The sequence below is a fragment of the Herpailurus yagouaroundi genome, unplaced genomic scaffold (assembly GCF_014898765.1).
Source record: "Herpailurus yagouaroundi ecotype Mexico unplaced genomic scaffold, PumYag 195, whole genome shotgun sequence".
NCBI lineage: Eukaryota > Metazoa > Chordata > Mammalia > Carnivora > Felidae > Herpailurus > Herpailurus yagouaroundi.
This window is the reverse complement of record NW_024412426.1, coordinates 7,086,854-7,114,406: the sequence shown is the minus strand read 5'-3', so window position 1 is coordinate 7,114,406 and position 27,553 is coordinate 7,086,854. Positions and strand designations below refer to the sequence as shown.

The following is a 27,553-nucleotide window of genomic DNA, read 5'->3' as shown; positions in this document are numbered from 1 at the left end:
ACATCCAAATTAGTAAGCATATAGTGCAACAATGATTTCAGGAGTAGATGCCTTAGCGCTCCTTACCCATTTAGCCCATCCCCCCTCCCACACCCCCTCCAGTAACCCTCTGTTTGTTCTCCATATTTATGAGTCTCTTCTGTTTTGTCCCCCTCCCTGTTTTTATATTATTTTTGTTTCCCTTCCCTTATGTTCATCTGTTTTGTCTCTTAAAGTCCTCAAATCAGTGAAGTCATATGATTTTTGTTTTTCTCTAATTTCACTTAGCATAATACCCTCCAGTTCCATCCACGTAGTTGCAAATGGCCAGATTTCATTCTTTTGGATTGCTGAGTAATACTCCATTGTATACATATACCACATCTTCTTTATCCGTTCATCCATCAGTGGACATTTGGGCTCTTTCCATACTTTGGCTATTGTTGATAGTGCTGCTATAAACATTGGGTGCATGTGTCCCTTCAAAACAGCACACCTGTATCCCTTGGATAAATGCCTAGTAGTGCAATTGCTCGGTTGTAGGGTAGTTCTATTTTTAATTTTTTGAGCAACCTCCATACTGTTTTCCAGAGTGGCTGCACCAGCTTGCATTGCCACCAACAATGCAAAAGAGATCCTCTTTCCCCGCATCCTCACCAACATCTGTTGTTGCCTGAGTTGTTAATGTTAGCCATTCTGACAGGTGCAGGGTGGTATCTCATTGTGGTTTTGATTTGTATTTCCCTGATGATGAGCGATGTGGAGCATTTTTTCATGTGTCAGTTGGCCATCTGGATGTCTTCTTTGGAGAAGTGTCTATTCATGTCTTTTGCCCATTTCTTCACTGGATTATTTTTTTTTCGGTGTTGAGTTTGAGAAGTTCTTTATAGATTTTTGGATACTAAGCCTTTATCTGATATGTCACTTGCAAATATCTTCTCCCATTCTGTCAGTTGCCTTTTAGTTTTGCTGATTGTTTCCTTCACTGTGCAGAAGCTTTTTATTTTGATGAGGTCCCAATAGTTCAATTTTGCTTTTGTTTCCCTTGCCTCCAGAGACATGATGAGTAAGAAGCTGCTGTGGCCAAGATCAAAAAGGTTTTTACCTGCTTTCTCCTCGAGGATTTTGATGGCTTCCTGTCTTACATTTAGGTTTTTCATCCATTTTGAGTTTATTTTTGTGTGTGGTGTAAGAAAGTGGTCCAGGTGCATTCTTCTGCATGTCACTGTCCAGATTTCCCAGCACCACTTGCTGAAGAGACTGTCTTGATTCCATTGGATATTCTTTCTTGCTTTGTCAAAGATTAGTTGGCCATACGTTTGTGGGTTCATTTCTCAGTTCTCTATTCTGTTCCATTGATCTAAGTGTCTGTTCTTGTGCCAGTACCATACTGTCTTGATGATTACAGCTTTGTAATACAGCTTGAAGTCTGGGATTGTGATGCCTCCTGCTTTGGTTTTCTTTTTCAAGATTGCTTTGGCTATTAGGGAACTTTTCTGGTTCCATACAAATTTTAGAATTATTTGTTCTAGCTCTGTGAAGAATGCTGGTGTTATTTTGATAGGGATTATGCATCTCTATAATTTTAACTATGGTCATTTAGATTGAGCCTCAAATCTGTATCAGCTAGCTTTGTCCTTCCCCTGACTTTAAGCCTTAAATTTCCAAATGCTCAGCAAACTTGTTTTCGAAGTCAGTGTTTTCCTTTCTCCCCCTTTGCTTTCCTAAGTTTATTCATTCATTTAAATATACATGGAGAGACATAGCCAATCATAAGCCGTGTTTTGAGAGCCTCTGCATGAGTTCTCTCCTCTTCTGAAATGCCCTTCCTTCCCTGTCTGCCTAATAAACTGCTAATTTAAGACTCAGTTCAAGTATCATTTCTGCAAAGTGCTTGTGGATACCTTCTCCCACTCCCAAGGAAGATGTGGTCACCTCTGTATCTGTATTTGTACTGGGTTTTTTTGTGTAGGTTTCTAAAATAGTATTTATCAGAATATTGTGCAATTATATGTCCAGTTTAATAATGTTTTTGAAAGTATAAATCCTATAATATAGCTATAAGGTAAAAGATACAATGCAGGAGCCAGCAAGTGCTTTAAAGTCAGAAGGATATGGGATTAACCTCAGTTATTCCATTCAGCAGTATGTACCAGTAATCACTCACTGAATAAACATGCAGTAGATTGCCTGCCTTCTGTGTGCTAGGCATTTTGCTAAGTTCTAGGGATAGCAGTCCTCATTCGGATGGCTATAATAAAAAAGACGGGCGCATGGGTGGCTCAGTTGGTGAAGTGTCTGATTTTGGCTCAGGTCATGATCTCATGGTTAGTGGGTTCGAGCCCCAAGTCAGGCTCTGTGCTGACAGCTCGGAGCTCAGAGCTCAGAGCTCAAAGCCTGCTTTGGATTCTGTGTCTCCATCTCTCTGCCCCTCCCCCACTCACGCTCTATCTCTCTCTGTCTCTCAAAAATGAATAAACATTAATTTTTTTTTTTAAAAATATGTGTTTATATATACAATGGAATACTACTTGGCAATGAGAAAGAATGAAATCCTGCCATTTGCAGCAACGTGGATGGAATTGGAGGGTATTATGCTAAATGAAATAAGTCAGTCAGAGAAAAACAGATATCATATGTTTCACTCTATGTGGAACTTGAGAAACTTAACAGAAGACCATGAGGGAAAGGAAGGGGAAAAAATTAGTTACGAACAGAGAGGGAGGGAGGCAAACCATAAGAGACCCTTAAATACAGAGAACAAACAGAGGGTTAATGGGGAGGGGAGATGAGGGGAGAGGGGAAAATGAGTCATGGGCATTGAGGAGGGCACTTGTTGGGATAAGCACCAGGTGTTGTATTTAAGTAATGAATCACAGGAATCTACCCCCAAAACCAAAAGCACACTATATGTTAGCCAACTTGACAATAAATTTTATTTTAAAAAAAAGAAGCAGGAGGAAGAAGAGGAGGAAGAGGAGGAGGAGGAGGAGGGGAAGTGATTGCTCATGGATACAGGGCTTCTTCTGGGGGTGAAGAAAATGAAGGCCTCAAAGAACTTCTAGTCTAGTCCGTAACTGACAAATAAAGGAATGGGATATAGAAGGCAGTAGAGGCTGTAACAGTTACATTTGGAGTGCTATGGGAGAACACATAGAAGGCATTATCTAGAGCAGACTGATTCTTGGAGGGGCAGTAAAAGTAAACTGAATGAAATAGAGGAGAGAAGGTCTAGAAAACAGGTACAGCATATGTAATGGTACAAAAGACAAAGAGAGCATGGTTCTTGTAGAGAATTAGAATAGAGTAGTTACAATTAGTGGAATATGAAAAAGGGGAAAATGCCAAGAGACAGGGGGCATGGACCAAAGCCGCAATAATAAAGGAACTTTCATGCTCTACTAAGTGGCTCTAAAGAAATACCGAAGGTTTCAAACAGGTGAATAGCAAATTGACTGCAGGGGCACCTGAATGGCTCAGCTGGTTAAGCCTCAGACTTCAGCTCAGGTCATAATCTTTCAGTTCATGAGTTTGACCCCCGCATCAGGCACTATGCTGACAGCACAGAGCCTGGAGCCTGCTTCAGATTCTGTGTCTCCCTCTCTCTCTGCTCCTCTCCTGCTCACGCTCTGTCTCTGTCTCTCTCTCTCAAAAATGAATAAACTTGAAAAAAAAAAGCAAATTGACTGAAAATTTTAGAAAAATCACCTCGTTACCATGTGGTTGTACAGAGACTGGGGAAAGGTAAGAGAACAGGGAAACCTATTAGGAATCCACTGTAGTAACCCAGTGGACAGTGGACAGCCTAAATGAACAAAGTATCAGTGAAGCTTAAATGAAAATCATACAGCTCCAGAGATATAGCAGATACTTAATACCCAATAATAATGCTTTTTAGTCTCATGACTTTATTTTTTGGTATTATTTATTTTTGAGAGACAGAGAGCACAAGCAGGGGAGGGTCAGAGAGAGAGGGATACACAGAATCTGAAGCAGGCTCCAGGCTCTGAGCTGTCAGCACAGAGCCCGACGCGGGGCTAGAACCCACAAACTGTGAGAACATGACCTGAGCCGAAGTAGGACGCTTAATTAACTGAGCTACCCACGCACCCCTCATGACTTAATTTTTTTAATTGAGGTTTTACTTTGACAATGTGGGTATCCTACCTGGAGGAATGCTAGAAAAGTGGCTTTGAAAATCTTCTAACCCAAGGACAGAATTGAAAACTACAGATATTAATACCACGTAAGAACCAACAACTAAGTATTTGATCTTCTTTTATGATGATAAAAATTAGTAGATGCAGTAATGTCAAGAAATATGGATGTTAGCAAAGCAATGGACAATAAATATAGACCTTGGAGTCAGATAAACCAAGGTTCAATTCCTTGGTGTGCCACTATCTATGTGACCTTGGGTGAGTTTCCAAAAGCTCCATGAGCCTCTGTTCCCTACTATAAAATGAGGGCAGTATCTGTTTTGGAAGGTGGTTAAAATTAAACGTAGGAAAAACAAACTTACATAGTGCTTGTACAATGCAGGCTCCCAAGGAATGGTAGTTACATTACTACAAGGAGCAACTATTTTATTTTATTTTTTTTTTTTTCAACGTTTTTATTTATTTATGGGACAGACAGAGACAGAGCATGTACGGGGGAGGGGCAGAGAGAGAGGGAGACACAGAATCGGAAACAGGCTCCAGGCTCCGAGCCATCAGCCCAGAGCCTGACGCGGGGCTCGAACTCACGGACCGCGAGATCGTGACCTGGCTGAAGTCGGACGCTTAACCGACTGCGCCACCCAGGCGCCCCAAGGAGCAACTATTTTATAAATCAGCTAATCAAATGGGGAAGTCCCAACTTTGAAGGGGAAAAAACTATTTCATATAAAGAAGTGAGATTAAAAGTAAAAAAGAAAAAGCAATGTCTAAGCCATTTATCAGATTTTACTAAATCATACTGTTTTTACCTTCGATCATGATTCTTATATCTTGATGACTCAGAATAACTATCATATGAAGGGGAATACTTCTGATGCTTTGAGTCAAGGGTCCCTTCTTTACTCTGGGAGAGTGAAACAGATGGACTTTTCCTACAAAGACAAAAAAACCTGATTAAATATTTAAAGCCTCTAATAAGAGAAGGGCTTTAAAAACCATTTAACATCAATACGAGATAAAATCTTGAATAAACAGAAATTCTGAAACAGCTATTACAAAGTATCTGAGAAAGGCATTCACGCATAGAAAATAGTATCTTCTGCTTTATGACAAATAAACACAAATCACCCCAGGTATCAATAAATATAAATAGCCTTAAAATTGATGAATCAGAGACGGTCAAAATGTGATGTGAAAAAAAAAAAAAAAAACACACAAGCATGATCACATCACCCAGGCTGCCTAAAAATTCTCAAATGACTTTTCATTGTTCGTAGAATAAACTCCAAAATCCTCTGGGTCTGCAATGCCCTACCATACTCCGGTCCCTGCACTATCTCCTACCATTCTCCCCTTTGCTCTCTGCCTCCAGTCACATTAGTCTTCCCTCATTTTCTCTTCCTACCTTTGCCTGTACTGACCTGCCTATTCTTTCTCCTTTACATCACTCACTCCTTTTCACCCACTAGAGCTCCCCATAACTTTACTTCCTCAGGAAAATCTTCTCTGATGTCCCTGCATCCCCAAGCTATTCAAATTCCTTTGCCACATATCTCAGGGACATATGTTCTTTTCTCTTGTAACACTTACCCTGTTTGTAAGTGTAACTTCACTTAAGTGAATATTTGATTACAATATCTATCTCCCCCCCCCGCAAACTGTATGTCTGTAACTATATTCCCAGTACGCACAACAGTGCCTGGGACATAGTAGACACTCATTGCACATTTGCCGAATGACTGAATATTAACCTATCTGCTTCAGCTCTGGTCCTCAGCTGTTTCACGAAGTCGGGAGCATGCTGCCGCTGGTGGTCATACAGCGTTGCTAGGGGAGCTCCTGAAGCAGTAATGGCATCTGAGATATGAGTCCGAGTCAACTCTGCCATCTAAATAAGAACACACACAAGGCAAAAGCAGACATTAAAAAATGGTAACATCACAGAAACTGAGAAGGAGCATAGTGTCTTTGAAAGGTCACTGGATTGAGGGGCGCCTAGGTGGCTCAGTCGGTTGAGCGTCCGACTTCGGCTCAGGTCATGATCTCACAGTTTGTGAGTTTGAGCCCCGCGTCAGACTCTGTGCTGACAGCTCAGAGCCTGGAGCCTGCTTTGGATTTTGTGTCTCCCTCTCTCTCTGCCCCTCCGCCACTCACACTCTGTCTCTCTCTCTCCTTCAAAAATAAATAAACATTAAAAAAAAAAATTAAAAAAAAAAAAGGTCACTGGATTGAGAGCAAGTTAATTCTGCCATAATAGGTAAAGTGCCGTGGGCAAGTCATTTAGACTCTTTTAGTCTCAATAGCTTCCTTATAAAAACAAAGAGTTGGATGGAGCACATGATTTCTAAGGGTTCATCCAGTTACAGCACTATGAATTAAGACAAAATCTTCAAGTCATATAATAGGCCATAGTAAACCAAAAATTAAATCTTCCTTCAAGAATCAATTCAATTACTACTTCCTATCTGTTTTCTGACCTACAATGTCAAGTGTTTTCCCTATTATTAGGCAATTCTGCGAAGGCTCCACGTATTACTCATCTGGTATTTATTCAGTCACTGCCTTGACAACTTGAAGCGTTTTTGGAATCTTTGTTAGTGTTGTCTAAAATTTTCTTAAAATAATTCAAACTTATTTGCACAATCCCACTGTACCCAACACAGGTTTGTGGCTTTTTAGTAACATCCACATGCAGCCAAAAATCCATGCATAACTTTTGACTTCCCCAGAATTGAACTACTAATAGTCTACTGTTGACTAGAAGCCTTACCACTAACATAAAGTTGATTCACACATATTTGGGACATTATATATATTATACACTACATTGTATATATGTATAATTGGGTATATGTATATAATTCTTACAGTAAGCTAGAGGAAAGAAAATGTTATGAAGAAAATCCTAAGGAAGAAAAATTACATTTATAGTACCGTAAGGTATTTGTCAAAAAAATTTGCAGTTGACCTTTACAGTTCAAATGCATGTTTTTCAAGAGTCAGCTGTATTCTTTCTTTTTTAAAGTTTATCTATTTATTGAGAGAGAGAGAGAGAGAGAGAGAGAGAGAGAGAAGAGGAGGAGGAGGGAGAGAGAGAGAGAGAGAGAGAGAGAGAGCGAGAGCATCCCAAGCAGGCTCCGCAACAGTGCAGAGCCTGACACAGGACTTCATCCCACCCATAAGATCATGACCTGACCCAAAATTGAGAGTCAGACGCCTAACCCACTGGGTCAACCCGGAGCCCTAAGAGTCAGCTGTAATCTTTTTCTTGATTACGGTGGCGTTTATAGGGATGGATAGATAGATAAAAAAGACACAGATATATATATATAGATATGGTAGCTACATCTATTTGACAAATGTATCTTACATATGTATCAAAACTCATCAAACAGTATACTTATAATGGATATATTTTATTAGTAGTAAATTATACATCATAAAATCAGTATATATATTTGAAAGATTTTATTTTTGTATGTATGTATGTATTTGAGAGAGAAAGAGAGAGCGGGGGACAGGCAAAGGAAGAGGGAGAGAGAGAGGATCTTAAGCAGCCCCACGTCCAGCACGGGGCCTGACGCAGGGCTCCATCTCACCCCCATGAGATTGTGACCTGAGCTGAAATCAAGAGTCAGACACTTAACCAAATGAGCCACCCATGCCTCATAAAGTCAATATATTTTTTAAAAGCTTACTCTAGGACAGACATTTAGAGTTTCTCCATCTTTTTTTCCAGCGTCTGTATCACTCACATGTATAATATACTACAATAAATGGTGCCTCTTAATTCAATAGTGTATGGCTCCCACTGAAAGTCACTGATTAAAAGTATGTATTTGCGGGGCACCTTGGTGGCTCAGTCAGTTGAGCATCTGACTTCGGCTCAGGTCATGATCTCGTGGTTCATGAGTTCCAGCCCCACGTCAGGCTTTGTGCTGACAGCTCGGAGACTGGAGCCTAAAGCTTTCAGATTCTGTGTCTCCCTCTCTCTCTCTGCCCCTCCCCTGCTTGCACTCTGTCTCTCTCTCTCTCTCTCTCTCTCTCAAAAGTAAACATTAAAAAAAAATAATTTAAATAAATAAATAAAATAAATCTTTGAAAAAAACAAAGTATGTATTTGCTAGATGTTAGAAACCCATTACGGTGAAGACCAAATTTACTCAACATGACTAAAAAGAAAAGGGCTCTCAATGGCTCTTACTTCACAGATTTGGCGAGCTGCATCTGTGGTGAGGCGAGCAGTCTCTGTTTGCTGAGCAGCTATTTTACAAGTTGCTTCCTGCAGGACTTCGGTGACTTCCCGCTGTGATTTGACCACCTGCTGTAATGATTCTGCATGGACCTGAAAATAAAAAGGAGTAAAAAGAGAGCTTATGTTATGTTATGTCACAGTCTCTCCCTACCCCAAATTAGCTTTAATTTGTAAAATTGCTTCATGGATCAAATACCTTGTAAAATAAAACATTAGACTATTATCTGGGTTTCTTGTCTTAAAATCTAGAGTCTTAAAATCACTGCTGGAGTTTAATTTTTAACCCCAGTGTTCATGAGTTGAGGTTTCTTTAAACAAGTAACTGCAGGGCACCTGGGTGGCTCAGTTGGTTAAGCGGCCGACTTCAGCTCAGGTCATGATCTCACGGTCCGTGAGTTCGAGCCCCGCGTCGGGCTCTGTGCGGACGGCTCAGAGCCTGGAGCCTGTTTCAGATTCTGTGTCTCCCTCTCTCTGACCCTCCCCCGTTCATGCTCTGTCTCTCTCTGTCTCAAAAATAAATAAAACGTTAAAAAGAATTTTTTTAAAAACAAGTAACTGCTATGTACCTCAGTTGCCGCTTCTCTAAATTGGGGATAAATCCTGACTAATTTATTTCACGGGAATCAAATGACAGGAAATTACCCCATATGGCATAACGTATGAAAGCACTATTATTTACATCTTTTCTTTTATACTCCTATATAATTAAAAGAATACTAACACCATTTCAAAGATACAAATTTAGGTACAAATAACCAGTACCTGTTGCAAAAATGAGTACCTGAGCTGCTTTGTTTCGGGTTTCTTCTAATTGTCTCTGACACTCCAGAGCCTCTTGTTCAGCCTTCAATTTCAAAAGGGCCAAGTCTCTTTCATGGCGTTGCTGCTGTGCCTTCAAAATAAAAAAATGATCAACTATTAATTCTAAGACGCTAAACTATTTTAACACAGTGACTATATCACACGTAATGCTATTTTCCTAACACAAATTTTTTGAAGCAACCAATGAGAGCTTAAAGGAAAGACAGCAAATAGGATGGACACAAATCATTTATCAAAGACTTAACAACCACCTACTATGTGTCAAACAATGTAGTAATATAAAAAATTTCCAAGGCACACAGGACTAAGAACTCATACTAAAAAGCTGGATTCAAAGAAAATCGATAGTACCTAACTCTTTAGAAGAGATTAAAATGTCCTATGTGTAAACATAAAGATAACACCTCACATCTCAGAATTTTATGATTCCTTTATTTTGTCTGTGAAGGAGTTTTATAAAAATGCTGCCCCAAAGGTCTCCTTCTCACCAGGACCCTTTGTTTCCATTATTCCATACAATGCTACCTATAAATTTATATTTTTTTCATTGGTTCTGGAATAGTGCTAAATGTAGGTTTTCTAAAGGTGGTGAGGCTGTATATAAAGTTATACAATGCCCTGCACAAATACGAAAGCCCAGAATTATAATTATATTCATAAAATGGTAGAAAAACTCAGTGCTTTTTTGGATTCCTAGGTAAACATGGCTCTGGGGTCATTTCTCCATTCCAGTGATATAACCACCATAGTTGTTATAAGTCCCTCCCCCTTCTCCTGAAGGGAACACTTGGAAATGTCTGGGAAATTTTTGCTGTCATGACTGGACAGTACTACTGTCATTTGTTGGGAGAGGTGCAGGAATGCTGAACTTCTTGCAAAGTATGGGACAATTCCACACAAAGAACACTCTTTAGATATTTGGGAAGGAACAACTACAAAATAAAATCGGAAAAAAAAACTATTTACAACAGCACCAAAAGACATAAAATATTTGGGAAGAAATTTAAAAATGTGTAAGATCTTGGGGCACCTGGGTGGCGCAGTAGGATAAGTGACCAACTCTTGATTTTGGCTCAAGTCATGATTTCGCAGTTCGTGAGTTTGAGCCCCACATCAGGCTCTGTGCTGATGGTGCAGAGCCTGCTTGGGATTCTCCCTCTCTCCTCTCTCTGCCCCTCCTATGTTCTCTCTCTCTCTCTCTCTCTCTCTCAAAATAAGTAAAATAAACTTTTAAAAACATTTTTTAAATGTGTAAGATCTTTACACTGAAAATTACATTGCTGAAATATTTTTAAAACCTAAGTAGACACAGATATCACATTCATGAATTAGAAAATGCCACTGTTAAGATATAAAGTTTTGAGAATGTAAGCTGGTGCAGCCACTCTGGAAAACAGTATAGAGGTTCCTCAGAAAACTAAAAATAGAACTACCCTACGGCCCAGCAATTGCACTACTAGGTATTTATCCAAGGGATACAGGTGTGCTGTTTCGAAAGGACACGTGCACCCCCATGTTTATAGCAGCACTATCAACAATAGCCCAAGTATGGAAAGAGCCCAAATGTCCATCAACAGATGAATGGATAAAGAAGATGTGGTATTGGTATATATATGTGTATACACACACACACACACACACACACACACACACACACACACACACACAAAGGAGTATTACTCGGCAATCAAAAAGAATGGAATCTCGCCATTTGCAACTACGTGGATGGAACTGGAGGGTATTATGCTAAGTGAAATTAGGGCAAGACAAGTATCATATGACTTCACTCATATGAGGACTTTAAGAGACAAAACAGATGAACATAAAGGAAGGGAAGCAAAAATCATATAAAAACAGGGAGGGGGACAAAACATAAGAGGCTCTTAAATATGGAGAACAAACAGAGGGTTACTGGAGGAGGTGTGGGAGGGGGGACAGGCTAAATGGGTAAAGGGCACTAAGGCATCTACTCCTGAAATCATCGTTCCACTATATGCTAACTAATTTGGATGTAAATTAAAAAAATAAAATTAAATTAAAAAAAAATTTTTAATGTTATATAGCACAGAAAAAAAAAAAACAACTATAAAGTCTACCCCCAAATTGATCTGATTCTTTTTTTTTAATTATTTTTTAAAATAAGATTTCATAACTTGGGCATTACACTACATTGAGATTTCTAGATTTTCTTGGAAATCATCTATAGATTCAATGCCATTCAAATCAAAATTATACCAGGCATTTTTTTTCTTTTCTTTTTTCTTTTTTTTTTGTATAAACTGATAAACTGATTCTAAAAGTTATGTAGAAATGTAAAAAAGAAAAAAACTAAAATGGCCAAAACCACCTTGAGAAAGAACAGAGTTGAAGTAATTACACTCTGATTTCATGACTCACTCTAAAGACATGTTAAAACAGCATGGTGCTGGAGTTAAGGATAGACAAACAGATCAATGGAAAAGGACAGAGTCCAGAAACAGATTGACACATAAGTGACTACTTAATTGTTGATAAAGGTGCCTAGGTAATTTAAGTCTTCTTAAGAAAATAGTGATGAAACAACTGAAAATCTACATGGAGGAAAAGATAAACTTTGGTCCCTTCTTCACACCCCATAATTAACTTGAGAGGGTTCACACACTTAAATATAAAAGCCAAAACTATAACACTTTTTGGAAAAACATAAAAGAATATTTTTGTTACAGTACCTTAATATCTCAGGATAGGCAAAGATTTCTTAGAAATCAAAAGGGACTACCATAAAAGAAAAAAATTAAAAACTAGATTTCATTAAAATTAAAATATTCTGCACTTCAAAAGATACAGTTTAAAAATAAAAGGGCAAAAAAGAAAAATTTTTTTTAATTAAAAGGCAAGCCAAGGACAGGGAAACAATACTTGAAATATATCTGAAAAGGACCTGTGTCTAGAATATATAAAGAACTCCTACAACTCAACAACAACGTTATTATGAAATAGGCAAAAAATCTGAATATTCACAAAAGACAATGTGGGAATGGTCAATAAATACACAAAAAGATTATCAACCTATCAGTCATCAAAGAAACACAAATTAAAACCACAATGGGCCACTACTTCACTCTCACTAGGATGCCTAGAATAGCAAATGACAGCAAGGACAGGGAGCAACTGGGACTCTCACATGAGAGTCAGATGTTACAACTACTTTGGAAAACAGTATAACAGTTTCATACGAAGTTAAACATACACTTTTACTTGACCCAAGCAATTACGCTCCTGGGTATTAAAGCAAGAAAAATGAAAGCATATGTTGAATACAGAGTTGTAAAAAATATTCATAACAGGAATATTTATAATAGCCCCAAACTGGAAATAATACAAATGTACATCAACAGGAGGAGGGATAAACAAACTACATTACACTGATCGATGGAATATTACTCAGACAAAAATCAACACAAACAAAACAATGGATACTGCAAGGATGAATCTTAAAAACATTATGCCACATGAAATAAGCGAAACACAACAGAGTACAAAGTATATAACCATTTATATGAAGTTTTAGACCAGGCAAAAATAAAACCACAGTGATTAGGAATCAGAACAGTAACTCTCTAGGAGAGAGGATTAACTAAAAAGGACCATGGGTGAACTTTCTGAAGTGACAGAAGTATTCTATATTTTGATTAGGGTGGTGGTTGTACTGATCGAAACCAATCAAACTATGGAACACTTACAATCTGTATATTTCAGTATATTGTAAATACTAACTTTTATTGTTTTTGTTTTTTTTTTTTTAAAGATAACCAACGGAACTTTTATGTAGGAACACTACGTAGACCTTTATTAGATGTTTATTCGCTAAGGAAAAGTGCACATTATCCTGGCTTTACCAAATACCTGGATCTCAGAGACTTTTCTTTCTGGTACAAATAAAACATTAAAAGCAAAAACAGAAATAAAAGGTCATCTCTGACTTGTCAGTGAAAAAGACAATAACTGAGAGCTGTCCGATTAGCTGATGTTCACAGTCATTTTAAAAAGCAGAGAACAAGGAAAATAAAGGATTTGAGAGAGAATGACCGAATTACTGTTTTGCTGCCAAATGTCAGATGTTTCATTTTCTTTTTAGTACTCTGTGTGATAGTTTTCCCACAGTTATTTATAGGTGCTGTATGTCACGCTATTTTTTCTACTTGGCAGGATAAAGTTTTGTGTGTTGCTGTTGTTAACTGTTTTTGTTGTCTACCTCATCATTGAAACGATTTTAAATAGAAAAGAGAAAAAACCCAGAAAGCTAAAGAAGAAAACTCCACAAATACCTTTATGATCTGAGCCAGAGACACGCTCTCCTGCTGAGCCAGCGATATGCCCCTAACTCTCTCCACATCTGAGAGCTGGCGCACGGACTCCTCAATGGCACTCAAGTAACTGAGTTCTGCCGCCATTCGATGCTGGAGGCCAGCAGGAGAAAAGCGCTTAGAACCTGGAAGGCATAATAACTGTCAAATGTAAAAAAGCTCACGTGAAGCAACATCTCAGATTTCTGATATTCATTTCTTGTCTTAAGACCCAAAACGCAGGCACCTGGGTGGCTGGGTCAGTTGAGCTGCAGACTCTTGATTTCAGCTCGGGTTGTGATCTCAGAGTCGTGGGATCGAGCCCCAGGTGGGGCTCCACACTGAGCATGGAGGCTACTTAGGATTCTCTCTCTCACTCTCTGCGCCTCTTCCTGCCTCACGCTCTCTCTTTCTCACTCTAAAATTAAATTAATTCATTCATTCATTAAGAGCCAAAAGAGTTTGTTTTCCATTGTGGGAAAAGACAGTGACTTAATTAATAGTACAATGTACATTTTTCAAGTGTGTTTGACTAATGCTGACAAAACGGGGAAAATCCCCACTGCTGAATCTGTACTTCTTTTCCTGCATAGTTTTTAATACTTCAAAAAGTAATCACATTCACTTGAGATAACATTTCCCTACAGCTCGACTGAAAGAAAAAGGATTTTAAGGGGAAAAAACAGTACTTGAAATTACAACTACATGGATCTACTTGCCTGGTGCCGAGGCCATCTCTGAGGGCGTTCTGCCGGCAGGAGGGTTCATGTCAGTAAAAGGTGCATTAGGCTTAAATCCTGTCACAGATGGAGGCATTATTACCGAGGATTTAGATCTTTCCAGTGAAGTTCCTGGAAGGTCAAACTGCGACACTTTCTGGGAACTTGGAGATAGGGGAGAAGTTGGAGTTTTCTGAGATCTTCCCTTGTCTGACGAGACACTAGAAGTTTTGTTTTATGAAGATGTTAGAGAAAGGAAAACTACTTCAGGAACCAGCTAAACATTTCATAAGAACAGCACGCATTACATTCTGTATTTAAACGCTAGCTTTTAAAGGCTGTGACTCAGGCTTTCAATCATTGAACACAGTCGCCATGTTGAGTGAATGACTAGGAGTAGGTCTCTAACTGCCAGATCTGCAGTGGTGAATGAGCAAGGCACAAACCCTGCCCAAAATAATAAAATAGAAAGGGAGTCTCAATTAAACTGGCACTTAACTCTTTCCTCTACAATGTACATAGATAATAAATCACTTATTATAGTGGAGGCAAAACCTTCTAATATACTTAGACCTTGTACAGCAATAAAATTATAGCTATTTATAAAAGGTAAAGTCAGTCAAGCCTATCTTATAAAAAATGTCTTAAAATATCTCTGAAAGAGAATAAAGTATAATTTTGTATTAAAAATCAAATGACAAAACTTCTCTTCTGTGATCTGTCTTAACCCAGAGCCACAGCAAAAAGTTACTTTCATATTAACCATATTTAAGTACTTTATATACATTCGTTTCCATCCGCCTTTTAATGCTGCAGTTCTTTCCTGAACTTTCTAATATGAAGTAATCCCTCAGAAGCAGTCTGACTGGAATAACTCTTAAGGTATTTATTTCAACAGAAGGCACAGGTCTAGTCCCTCTCTGAGAAATCTGGCTCATATTAAAGTTACTATTTCTCATAACAAGAAGATGTTGTCAAGCACTAAACATTTATTTATTGAATAAATTACTTAAGGTACTCCATAAAGCATGTTAGCCCAGTTAACATATTTCTAACACAGTAAAACAAGTTTACTTTTAGCTTTAATAAAACCAGGGGATAGTTTTCAAAGGCAGACATTTCTCCTACACCCAGCATATAAATATTTGAATTAAAGTAGTCTTAAGAGGCACTCGCTTGTTTACCGTGACCTTTAATTTACTATTCATGGTTTATAGAAATACTATTTCTAATAGTCTGACAACTTCATTTATGGAACATAAAAAGAATTTTATTACTTCTGTCTAATAGATTTCCAAGAACGAATTACAACACAATATCAAAACCAAGTACTCTGCCTGAACCTCACCTTACAGTTTTATAAGCTGAATTTTTATTGCTCTGCCCAGAAGATTTACCTAGACTAGTATTTCCAAAACTATGGTTCCAGTGATACTAACAAGTTTCCCCAAAAATAAAAAGAACAGAAAGCTAAAGAGCTGGGGACAGAGAGTGACTAAGCCAAATGAGCTAAGAAAAAAATGGGTGAAATAATTTTTTAAAAATCTGACACTTCTGGGGTGCCTGGGTGACTCAGTTGGTTGAGCGTCTGACTTTGGCTCAGGTCGTAATCTCACGGTTCCTGAGTTAGAGCCCCGCATAAGGCTCTCTGCTGTCAGCACAGAGCCCACTTCAGATCCTCTGTCCCCCTCTCTCTCTGCACCTCTCCTGCTCCCATTATCTCTCTCAAAAATAAATAAACATTTTTTAAAAATCTGGACTCTTCATCAAAGCTTCAAATCATTTTATCCACTGTGAATCTCCATGGGGAGAAGAGTTCTAGTCTATGGTATGGACCATTTATCAAACTTATTTGGCTATGGATTCTGTTTCAGAAATATTTAACTTTACAGATTTTGGTAAATAAATCATCAGAATATCTCTAAAGAAAGGTAGTTTTCTGAATTCCAAAATAATGAAAAAGAAATTAAAATTCTATTTTAAATACAGCAATGATGGTATTAACAATATAAGATATGTAGCACGAAAGCATTAAAAATGATTATCTGTATGTGACACTGCACTACTGTACTAGAAAAAGCATACAGTTAGTTTAAATTTCCAGAAGGACAAAATCAGTGCAATAGATAAGAAAGCCATGTGAACAGGGGCACCTGGGTGGCTCAGTTGGTTGAGTGTGGATTCTTGATTTCAGCTCAGGTCATGATCTCAGAGTTGTGAGACTGAGCCCAGTGCCAGGCTCCACGCTGAGTGTGGAGTCTGTTTCAGATTCCACATTCTTGGGGCGCCTGGGTGGCTCAGTCAGTTAAGCATCTGACTTCGGCTCAGGTCATGATCTCGCGGTTTGTGGGTTCGAGCCCCATGTTGGGTTCTGTGCTGATAGCTCAGAGCCTGGAGCCTGCTTTGGATTCTGTGTCGCCCCCTCTCTCTGCTCCTCCCCTGCCCATACTCTGTTCTGTCTCTTAAGAAACGTTAAAAAAAAAATTTTTTTTAAGAGTAAAAAAAAAAAAAAGATTCCCTCTCCCTCTGCCCCTCCCCTGCTCACACACGTCCACGTTTCCACTCTTTCTCCCGAAAAAAAATAAAAAAAAAGAAAAGAAAAGCCATGTGGGCAAAGGAATAGAAACTGTACATGAATAAATAACTGAAGGTCATTTGTAAGCAACAGGTTAAATGTATACTATAGAATATTAAAAAGAAGAAAAAAAGAGTATGTAAGCCCTGTAATCAATAGAAGAGTGAGATGTCAAAATCTGCTTGAGTTATCAAGTAAGTTGAACAGGAGAGAAAAGTTTGAGGAAGAAATAAACAATGAGACAAAAGGATGCTAAGTAGTTGTGTTAAAAGAGTGGAAGAACACAGATGAGAAGAACGTATGGACCAAGGGAATGAGATAGTTTGTGACAGCCTAGTGAAACACTTCAAGTAAAGTTAAGTTCTTGGGAGTTCATCTGCAGAGTAGCTGTGAGCTCGCAGAGTACCCTAAGGAGGGCAATTGCTTGGTCAAAGGATGAGTCAACATAACAACTGTGGCAATGGCATTTAGAATAGAAAGGTGGATTGTACTACAGGAAGAATACTCCCAAGAGAGGCTATAATAGTTTAGGTGAGAGATGACCATATATTAAAATATAAAGACTCAAACTATGAACCAAACCACAAAGGCTATTCAGAAAATACAGCAATTTATTGAATGGATTCTCTGAACACCAAAGATATTGTAACTTTAATTAAATATGAATTACAGGATAAAATACATATTACTTTACCTCACAGAATGCCCAGAAAGATCCTCTAAAACGCTATCAGTGTCAAGAGTCTGCTCAAAGTCTTTAACAGAAACTTTGCTACTGGTCCCAGATTTCTTTCCTTGATGAGAGCCACGTTCTGAGCCGGAGTGTACTTTCTCCTCATCAAGAAGTGAGTTCTGAACATTTCCAGTGAGTGAATCCAGCCCTGTAAAGCAAATTTCTTATAAAGCTGATTCCCAGTGTTAGAAGCTCCTGAGAAGTAACTTGATACCTCGATTTCAACAAAGTAATAAAATGTACAGGTCAGAGTATTTAAAAAGTGGCTTATTTTTAAAAGTTATTTTTCGGGGCGCCTGGGTGGCTCAGTCGGTTGGGCGGCCGACTTCGGCTCAGGTCACGATCTAGCGGTCCGTGAGTTCGAGCCCCGCGTCGGGCTCTGGGCTGATGGCTCAGAGTCCGGAGCCTGCTTCCGGAGCCTGCTTCCAATTCTGTGTCTCCCTCTCTCTCTGCCCCTCCCCCGTTCATGCTCTGTCTCTCTCTGTCTCAAAAATAAATAAAAAACGTTAAAAAATAAATAAATAAATAAAAATAAAAAAATAAAAGTTATTTTTCACATATAAAATAAAGTAGTCCATCCTTCTGCTTCCATTTAAGGAGACTGAAGTTTCTTCCATTAATATCCTCCACTTGCTGTTAAAAAATAAATTGTTCTTAAACCAAATGGTAAAAAAAAGATAAGCATATTAAGCAAGAATGAAGTACTACCCTATCTCTATGAAAAAGTAACCAAGAAGAAGTTTTTCAAGGATAAAACCCAGGAGTAGGAGAAAAATGGTATCAAATGCCACTGAACTACACAACCATTTTGAAGAATTTACGACAAGAACCACAGACCAGATTCATAAAACTGGTCTTATTTTCTAACTCAGAATAATCTTACTTCTAGGAGTATCTTAAATAGATTATTGAAATAAACACAAATTATGCATGATATTCAATGTACAACTTTAAAATTTTTTAAATTTCAACCTAAACCTCCAACAACTGCAGAGTTGTCTAAATTACATAGATAATAGTAACTTGAACATTTAAATAACACTTTGTAATTTAAAATGCATTCCCCATATGTTACTTTATCGCTCTTGTAAACATGTTATGAACTGAATACCATCTGCTCAACTTACTAACGAGGTAACTAGAAATCTGTGAAGCTAAATAACTTGCCGGAGGATACATGATCAAAGACCAGAAATAGGACATAAACACAGGCCTCATGACTTTAAGTCCAGTGCATGTGATGTGTGTATCAACAGCAACATGGAGAAGTATTTGTTACATTTAAAAAAGCAGGGAAATGGGGCGCCTGGGTGGCTCAGTCGGTTAACCATCTGACTTTGGCTCCGGTCATGATCTCACAGTTCATGAGTTCGAGCCCTGCATCAGGCCCTGTGCTGACAGCTCAGAGCCTAGAGCCTGCTTCTTCGGATTCTGTCTCTCTCTCTCTCTCTCCCCCTTCCCCTGCTGCACTCTCTTTCTCTGAAAAATAAATAAACATTAAAGAAAGGGTGGGGGGGAATAAGGGGAAAAATGAGGGGCACCCAGGTGGCTCAGCTGGTTAAGTGTCTTGCCTTCGGCTCTGGTCATGATGTCAAGCTTCATGAGTTTGAGCCCCACATCAGGCCCTGTGTTGACAGTTCAGAGCCTGGAGCTTTCTTCAGATTCTGGGTCTCCCTCTCTCTCTGCCCCTACCCTGCTTGTGCTCTCTCTCTCTCTCTCAAAAATAAACATTAATTAATTAATTAATTACATAAATACATAAATAAACAAATAAAAAGTGAAAACAACCATAGCATATGAAAAGTATTAAGCCCAACAAGCAATCAAAGAAATGCAAACCACCTCAAATAAGATGCCATTTCTTCATTATTAGATTAGCAAATATTTTTAAGCCCCGAGTATTATTCAGTACATACAGAAAAGGATACTCATTGTTTTCATGGGAGTGCAAACTGATACATCCTTTCTGGAGGACAACTTAAAAATGCATAAAAATAATTTTTGTTCCCCTTTGACTCCAAAATTTCACCTCATTTGTGGTAATTCATTCTAGGATGCTATGTAAAGATGTGTACCATGAATTAGATATGCTGATCACATTATCACAAGGGGGGGCTAAAAACACACAAATGATCTAAGGAATTATCAATCAGAATGGACTCTATAATCTAAAACCTATTTATGATCCCTAGGCTAAAAGCAAGCTGCTATACTGGGTATCTCTAATTTTTCCATAATAAAAATGAATTTCTTTTTTCATTTAAATTTATAAATTTAATTATAATTTAATTCATTCATTAATCTTTATTCATTAATTTAATTCTTTATTCTTTGAAAAAAGCACACGACTTAAAAATTGCTCTTGATTTCAACCAACTAGAAACTGTATACAACAGTCTTTGCAAGAAAGATCTAAACTCCAGCCCATATACACAGAATATATTTGTCCCTACTTTAAAAGATTGCCAAATGAGAGTATATTTATATATTTTAAAGTTCAATTAAGATAAAAATATTTTCTTATGATTATCACTTTAATCTACCGAGGACTTTCAACCATTATTGAGATTATTTTTGTATGAGCAGGCAGACACTCTTTTTCACCACTAGATGGAGCATATACAACAAAAATTACACTGATTTTAGAACTTGGGTATTCAGGAGAAACTAAGTTTTACATGATGCAGTATAAAGTACATTATATAGGGTTTGCTTTTTTTTAAAGGCATTGTAAGAGGGGATCGGGGTAAATGAATTCCACAAAACACTACCTATATTTCATCTAATTATATTTTAGATCATTTTAAGTTGTATAGTACATTATAGTAGAAGGTAAGGTGGATTTGGGAGTGAGAAGTCATTATCCAGGCTTTACCAACAACTAGCTAGTAACCTTAGGTGAGACACTAAGAAAGCAGGAGCGCCTGTGTGGCTCAGTCGGTTATTTGTCCAACTCTTAATTTTGGCTCAGGTCTTGATCTCATGGTCATGAAATCAAGCCCCACATCGGGCTCTGTGGTGTCAGGCTCTGTGCTGGGCATAGAGCCTACTCAAGATACTTTCTCTCTCCCTCTCCTTCCGCCCCTCTCCCGCACAAGCATGCACATGCATGTTCTCTCTCAAATAAAAACAAAAACAAAACAAAACAATTGCAAAATAGAAGAACTGAGCAAGTTCAGCACATCCCAAAATGTGTCCAGCTGAATCCAAATGACCTAACATGTTGACGGAAGAAACGATTCTGTGAACAAATAAATTTGGAAAATACTTCATACTGCTGCCTCAAGCCTCATCCTAAAATAAATAGCACATGTTAGCATATTAAATGTGTTGATAAATCCTGTAGGAAAGAAGCTTACTTCACTCTAAAAGCATTCCCAAATTTATGGAACCATGGAGCTCTTTTATATCAGAACACTTCTGAAGCAGCCTATCCGACTGCATCAGTATTTCATAAGAAAAGACAGACACTGGCAAGTGTTGGTAAAATGATGTCTAATGTTCCCACCAAAAACTTTCAGAACAATCTATAAGAGAGTTATGCTAGGTTAATGATTAAGAAATAATTTCTCCTAGCGCTCTCACATTAGGGGTGTAAAGTGGCATTAACTTTCTGAAGGGCTATTTGGCAAAATGTATCCAAATTCCTTTTTTTTTTTTAAGTTTATTTATTTTTGGAGAGACAGAGAGAGAGAGAGAGAAAGAGAGAGAGAGAGAGAGAGTGCAAAAGCAAGCGAAGGGCAGAGAGAGGGAGAGACAGAATCCCAAGCAGGCTCTGCAATGTCAGTGCAAAAGCCCGATGCAGGACTCAAACTCAGAAACTCTGAGATCATGACCTGAACAGAGACCAAGAGTTGGACACTAAACCAACTGAGCCACCCAGGCGCCACAAAATATATCCAAGTTCTAAACATGACATACTTCTTGCCCCATTACCTCACTTCTAGGATTTTACCTTACGGGAAAGAACCAGATTAATGCATAAAAATACATTTATAAGGATATTCAATGCGGCAGTGTTCATAATGGAAAAAAGAAATAGAGAATAACCTAAATGTCCAGGAACAGGGAATCTGCTAAATAAATTACAACATATTAAAACAATAAAACATTAGATAGTCATTACAAAGGGTGATCCATATTAACTGACAGAGAAAGGTATCTGTAACCCACTGACAGAACAAAACAGCATGTAAAAAAAATGTGACCCCATATATGTAACATCTCCTATTTACATATGCCTACAAATTGTCTGGAAGGAATCTTACTAAAAATCTTAACTTCTTTTACAACTATTCATCCATCTATAATCCTTGATTTTTTATCATTGCAAATGTATTCCTTTTGTATTAAACAAAGGATTTATAATGTTATATATCAAAAGGCATTGTTGTAATGACAAAAAAATATGAAAACTAATTATGTTTTATCACAAAGAAATGCATCTAACTTCTTATGGAATTAAATTATACCTTTAGATCGCTACCACAAAATGACTGGTAAGAGAAAACATTACCATGTAGAATTCCACTTACATTCTTTTTTTCCTTTCTTCCCTTTAGAAGACGCAGATGAGCGAGATGATGCAGCAGACTGGGCCCCTGACGAGCGCTGGGAGGTAATGTCCACAGAGGACAGGTCATAGGCAGATTTTCTGCTACAATGGTCCTCTTGAAGGCCCACACTGCCAGCTGCGATACTGCCAAAGAACAAGCGATAGTGGTTAAAGAATGACTAAAAAACCCTAAAACCACTAAAACTGTAGATATTTTAAAATCTATTAATCACAAGGAGAATATAATCATAATCAAAGATAACCTTCCACTTTCCTGTTTTGGCTTCTTACTACCATAAGTTTAGATTGTTCCCTGTGGCTTAACTTATTACTGAAAAAAATCTAAGGGAGTTATCTACTGAAGTGAAACCAATAAAAATGGATAATTCAGACACTTAAAAGTAAAAATACAGGGGTGCCTAGGTGGCTCAGTCAGTTGAGCGTCCAACTCTTCGTTTTGGCTTAGGTCATGATCTCATGGTTTGTGGGATCGAGTCTCGCATTGGGTTCCCCACTGACATCATGGAGCCTGCTTGGAATTCTCTCTCCCTCTCTTTGTCCTTCCCCCACTCGCATGTGCTCTCTTTCTCTAAGTAAATAAACTTTAAAAGTAATTTAATCTTTTCTTTAGAGTTCAAAATTTAAAACTAGACTTTGCCCACTTTAATTTTAATAATACTTATTTTCATTAGTCTAACCAGATAGAACTAATTTTCAAAACACCACCCAATAATTTTATGTGGATTACAATATGTAATTTGTGAAGAAAATGGTATTGAATGTGAGTAATTACAGACTACTTTACATGGTAGCAAGATTTAGGAAGGAAATTCTCCCTGGCAAAGTCTGATTCACTCACTATAGGACTGTGTACAAGTAACATAACCTGGATGCTTCAGTTTTCTCTCTATAGCAGGAATAGTAGCAATAATACTTACGACATCAGGCTATTGTAAGAATGAGTTAATACAAGCAAAGTCCCCTCAGTCCTCTCAGTGCCTTGTACATTGTGTCTAATAAATATTAACATTATAACTTTATAGTATAGTTTTATACTATATTATAATATATTATATACTATAGTATCCATTGTATCAATTAAGAATTAATTTAATTAATTGATTAATAATTAATACTATATTAATATGATTAATATAATTTTTCAAAGGCTTGCAAGAGTTTAGACGTTCTCCCAATTAGGAAAAAATAAATACTGATTTACTTGGGATCATGGAGTCAAGGATCTAACGGGTCATCCTCAATTCTATCACAGAAAACCATTTCTTAATCCCCTTACATTAGTACACCATGGGATAGCTTCCCAACATCCTCCTCTACCAGGGGTTCGCAGATTGATTTAACAACTTATATTCTGCTTACTATGTGCCAGGCCGTGTTCTAAGTACTTTTTATTTCACTGAATATTCATAACATGCTATGAGGAAGGAACGATTTATTTTCCCTATTTTACAGAGAAGGAAACCGAAGCAGAGAGCGTTAAACAGTATGCCTGAAGACAAACAACTAATATCAGGAGAGCCAGGATTTCAACCCAGACAGTCTGGATCCAGAGCCCATGCTCTTAATAAGTACTATGCTATGCAGCCTCTACACTGTGTTTTCAAACAAAGGAAAGTAAGAGTCACACCACAGTTCTCATTTGTAAAGTTTTCTCACTCTTTGGATTTTAGTCCATATTGTCAACATTTTCTTACTTAGGTTCAAGAGCTGATTTTCTTTCTGTCAAAGTCCCACTCCCTGGAGAGGAGACAAAGTCATCTTCATATGAAACACTGCTCACAGGGGTCGTGACGGCATTTAAAGGCCGCGAGGCTGAGGTTCCTCTTTCCAACCTGTCTTCAAACCCTGTCAAAAGTAGTAGTTGAAATATGCTTTAAAACAAAAACAAAACAACTATGAGCAAAGCATTCCACAAGATGGGGATTAACAATATGGATTTAGGGAACGTTTTAGTTTGCTTTTATTAGTGCTTCTTTTCAATTTATCTTTATATCTAACAATACATTTTAAACATTTTATTAATGAAATTTGCCAACATACGAGTAGAGAAAATAGCATAATGAAACCAAGGAATCCATCACGCAGCTTCAAGAATTACTTCCTATTCCCTTCATTTCTCACTCCCCTCCCCAGACTATTTGGAAGCAAATCCTAAGTAAGATATCATTTCAACTCTAAGTATTTCAGTTTAACTATAAAATCTTAATGAAAATCTAAAAGGATTTAAGAAAAAACACAATTTTCTTACAAAAAAATGCGGGTATTGTTTAAAAAGCATTTTGAGGGGTACATGGGGGGCTCAGTCGCTTGAGCATCTGACTTCAACTCAGGTCATGATCTCACAGTTCGTGGGTTCGAGCCCCGTGTCGGGCTCTGTGCTGATAACTCAGAGCCTAGAGCCTGCTTCAGATTCTGTGTCTCCCTCTCTCTCTGTCCCTCCCCAACTCACACTCTGCCCCACCCCCCCAATAAATACATAAATAAATAAATTTTTTAAAAATTAAAAAATAAAAAGCATTTTGCTTTCATCAAAAATACTTTTAAAATACCCCATATAGAAATAGTGTTAATATAGAAATAAGTGTTAAACAAAAGAGACCAACAGCATGTAATAGGTCTGCACAAGATCAAAACAAAGTAGCTAAATACGAATTCTAGAAAAATGCACTGCAATACCCAGTTAAACCTAAATGAACAGATGAAATCAATTCACTTATCAAATAAGTTGCTCACTGTGTAGAATAGAAATAAAAAACCCACAGATATCAATAGCTGACTTAAGGCTCAGCCTCATTCTCTGAACTGGAAACTCTAAGGTTATGTTAGCATAAAATGAGTAGCATCCACCTACAGTAGAAGAACAGAGAAAGGGATTTGAAGGAATTGAGTCTATCAGGGAGAAGAAAGAAACTTTAGAAGTTAATTGTTTCACAACCCCAATATATAGCTACATTGCTGTTCGAAGTCTGAATATTTTTAAAATTAGGTTTAACAAGCAGTAGTAGTTTCCATATTAGAAATGTTACTACAGTTGCCCGTCAGTTCTTGACCACTATATTCCCAATGACTCACCAATCACTATATTAGGAAATACAGTTATTTTCTATCGAAATACATACCCATGGTCACAGAAAACCTAGTGTATATTTGATACATACCTATCCTAAACACCACCTATGAAGTAGACCAAAATTTCTACAACTACCTATCAACTATAGTTCATGACAGTAACAACTAAAAAATGAAATTTTAAAGATTAAATTGCAATACTCTAGTGGAAGCCTGCAGATAATTTAGATTAACTTAGACTAATTTAGACAATAAGTCCCCACTATCCTCATAATGAATAATGAAAATTTGTACTTAAGTATTATCTTGTACAGAATTATTAAATGATTTATCTTAACACACAAATAGCACAAGGCTTAGTTATTTTTCTCACCTTTTCCATACAACTGATAGGATTTTGTAAAAATATTAATGACACTATGTGGACTTCCCTTTGCCAATTCTTCCCATGGTCCTTTGCTTTGTGTACCACCTATGTGCCCAAAAAGTGGCAAGAATTTTTCAGCTTCCTTCTGAAATTCTTTGATGGGTTCATAACCATTTCTTTCACCAGCACAAAATTCCTTTTCCTTTAAGATTTCTGCTACCTTCAATGGGGGCTGTCCATCATGGCCTCCCTCTTCTTCAGAGAGGCTCCCTTCACTAAGAAGAGGCCCTTCACTGACTGAATCTGTGCTGGAGCCAAGAGACAATTTGGCTTTATCTTGAGAACAAGCTTGCATATCAGAGCTAGAAGAGTCAGTCTGCCTCTTACACAATTGTGCCAGCAGCCCTTCTGGTTTGGGACCGGGGGATCGCATTCTAAACCTTGATATGGCGCTGTGAGGTCTTATCATCTCAGGAAGCTTTTTAAATTCACTAAGGTTGCCTACACCAGGAAGATCGTCATCAAAAGTTGCATGAGATACACAGGTTCCCATCATCTTTTGAATTCGGGCAGAGAAAACATCTTCAGTATCCTCTTTCATAGGTGGACTTGGAGCCTTCGTCCAAGATCCATCCTCTTGGGGTGTTCGCTGTACATCATACTCAGTGCTCCATACTGACCCATAGTTAATGTTAGCCCCAGCTAATTTCTTGGCTTCACTTTCAATCCTGCTGGACAGAGAAGCAGCTGTTGCCTTCAAGGCTTCAATACGATCCAGTTTACTTTTATACTGGCTGGCACTAGGTTTTAACAAGGCATCTGGATGAGCAGCTGGTGAGGTCAGATATGGTTGAGGTGTAAAAGTTAATGGCCCTGAGGCCATATTATGATTCTTCCTGGGTGGTAAAATAGATTCAAAATCCTTATTCAAAATTCCTACATGCTCTAGACTCAAGAGATGGGAGAGTAAATTTCCAGCTGTTCCAGCAAGAGGCTGTGGTTGAGAATTGTGGACTCGTGGGCTCAATCTGTCAGGCTGCATCCAAGTAGGTTCCATCAGGTCCTTTCTAGAAATGAAAGTCACAGTATGTTAGTTAAGACAGTAACTCATGACTAAGCCACCAGTTTTTTTAACTTCTTTTTTTTTTTCTCGTAAGAGTAACACATACTCACCACCAAAAAAAAAAAGGACAGGCAAAGAGGATAAAAAAGACAGCGATCTCTCATAGCTAAACAATGAGAAATAGGCACTATTAATATTTCATTTAGAATTATATCTTTTCCAAATATTTTTCTATGTGTGTGTTGTGTTCTGGCATTGTTATTTTCATAAAAATGGAATGTCATCATGCAAACTGCTTTCTTCAACTAAGACATATTTCTTAAACTATTAATTAAAGAGAAGGCTTTATAACCTTTAAAACTCTGTGAACAAAATTCTTTACAACATTGGCTCTACCCCTTCCTTTAAAAATAATGTTATATATGGGGCGCCTGGGTGGCTCAGTCAGTTGAGCGTCCCGGCTCAGGTCATGATCTCACGGCTCGTGAGTTCGAGCCCCGCGTCGGGCTCTGTTCTGACAGCTCAGAGCCTGGAGCCTGCTTGGGACTCTGTGTGTGTGTGTCTCTCTCTGCCCCTAACCCACTCACATTCTGTCTTTGTCTCTCTCAAAAATAAATAAACATTAAAAAAAAAAAAGTAAAAATAACGTTATATAAAAGAGAAATGCTTAAGGTTGCTAACTACTAACATAGGCATGAGTCATTATTCTAATCAACAAATATTTAATAAATGTTTATGTTTAACATTGTACATACTGAAGAAATAAGGAAATTATTACGATGTCTTTTTTTTCAAGATTTTATTTTTAAGCAATCTCTACATCATAGGGCTAGAACTCATGACCCCAAGATCAAGAGTCACACTCTCCACCAACTGAGCCACCCAGGCACCCCTATAATTTCATTCTAAA

General features: G+C 37.8%; 1 protein-coding gene across 4 annotated transcripts in view; it reads right to left on the bottom strand.

Moving 5' to 3' along the window:
- CEP350 (centrosomal protein 350) overlaps window positions 1-27,553 on the bottom strand; it is a 155,709-nt gene that overhangs the window by 76,634 nt on the left and 51,522 nt on the right. For all 4 annotated transcript variants that reach the window (XM_040446480.1, XM_040446483.1, XM_040446481.1 and 1 more), the window contains exons 12-21: window positions 25,587-26,647; window positions 23,839-23,989; window positions 22,104-22,267; window positions 17,530-17,716; window positions 14,261-14,481; window positions 13,524-13,687; window positions 9,176-9,286; window positions 8,344-8,484; window positions 5,891-6,027; window positions 4,949-5,071 (exon numbers count right to left, since the gene is read on the bottom strand). In XM_040446480.1, coding sequence (XP_040302414.1) covers window positions 4,949-5,071; window positions 5,891-6,027; window positions 8,344-8,484; window positions 9,176-9,286; window positions 13,524-13,687; window positions 14,261-14,481; window positions 17,530-17,716; window positions 22,104-22,267; window positions 23,839-23,989; window positions 25,587-26,647 — 2,460 coding nt within the window. The remainder of the gene's footprint in view (window positions 1-4,948; window positions 5,072-5,890; window positions 6,028-8,343; window positions 8,485-9,175; window positions 9,287-13,523; window positions 13,688-14,260; window positions 14,482-17,529; window positions 17,717-22,103; window positions 22,268-23,838; window positions 23,990-25,586; window positions 26,648-27,553) is intronic.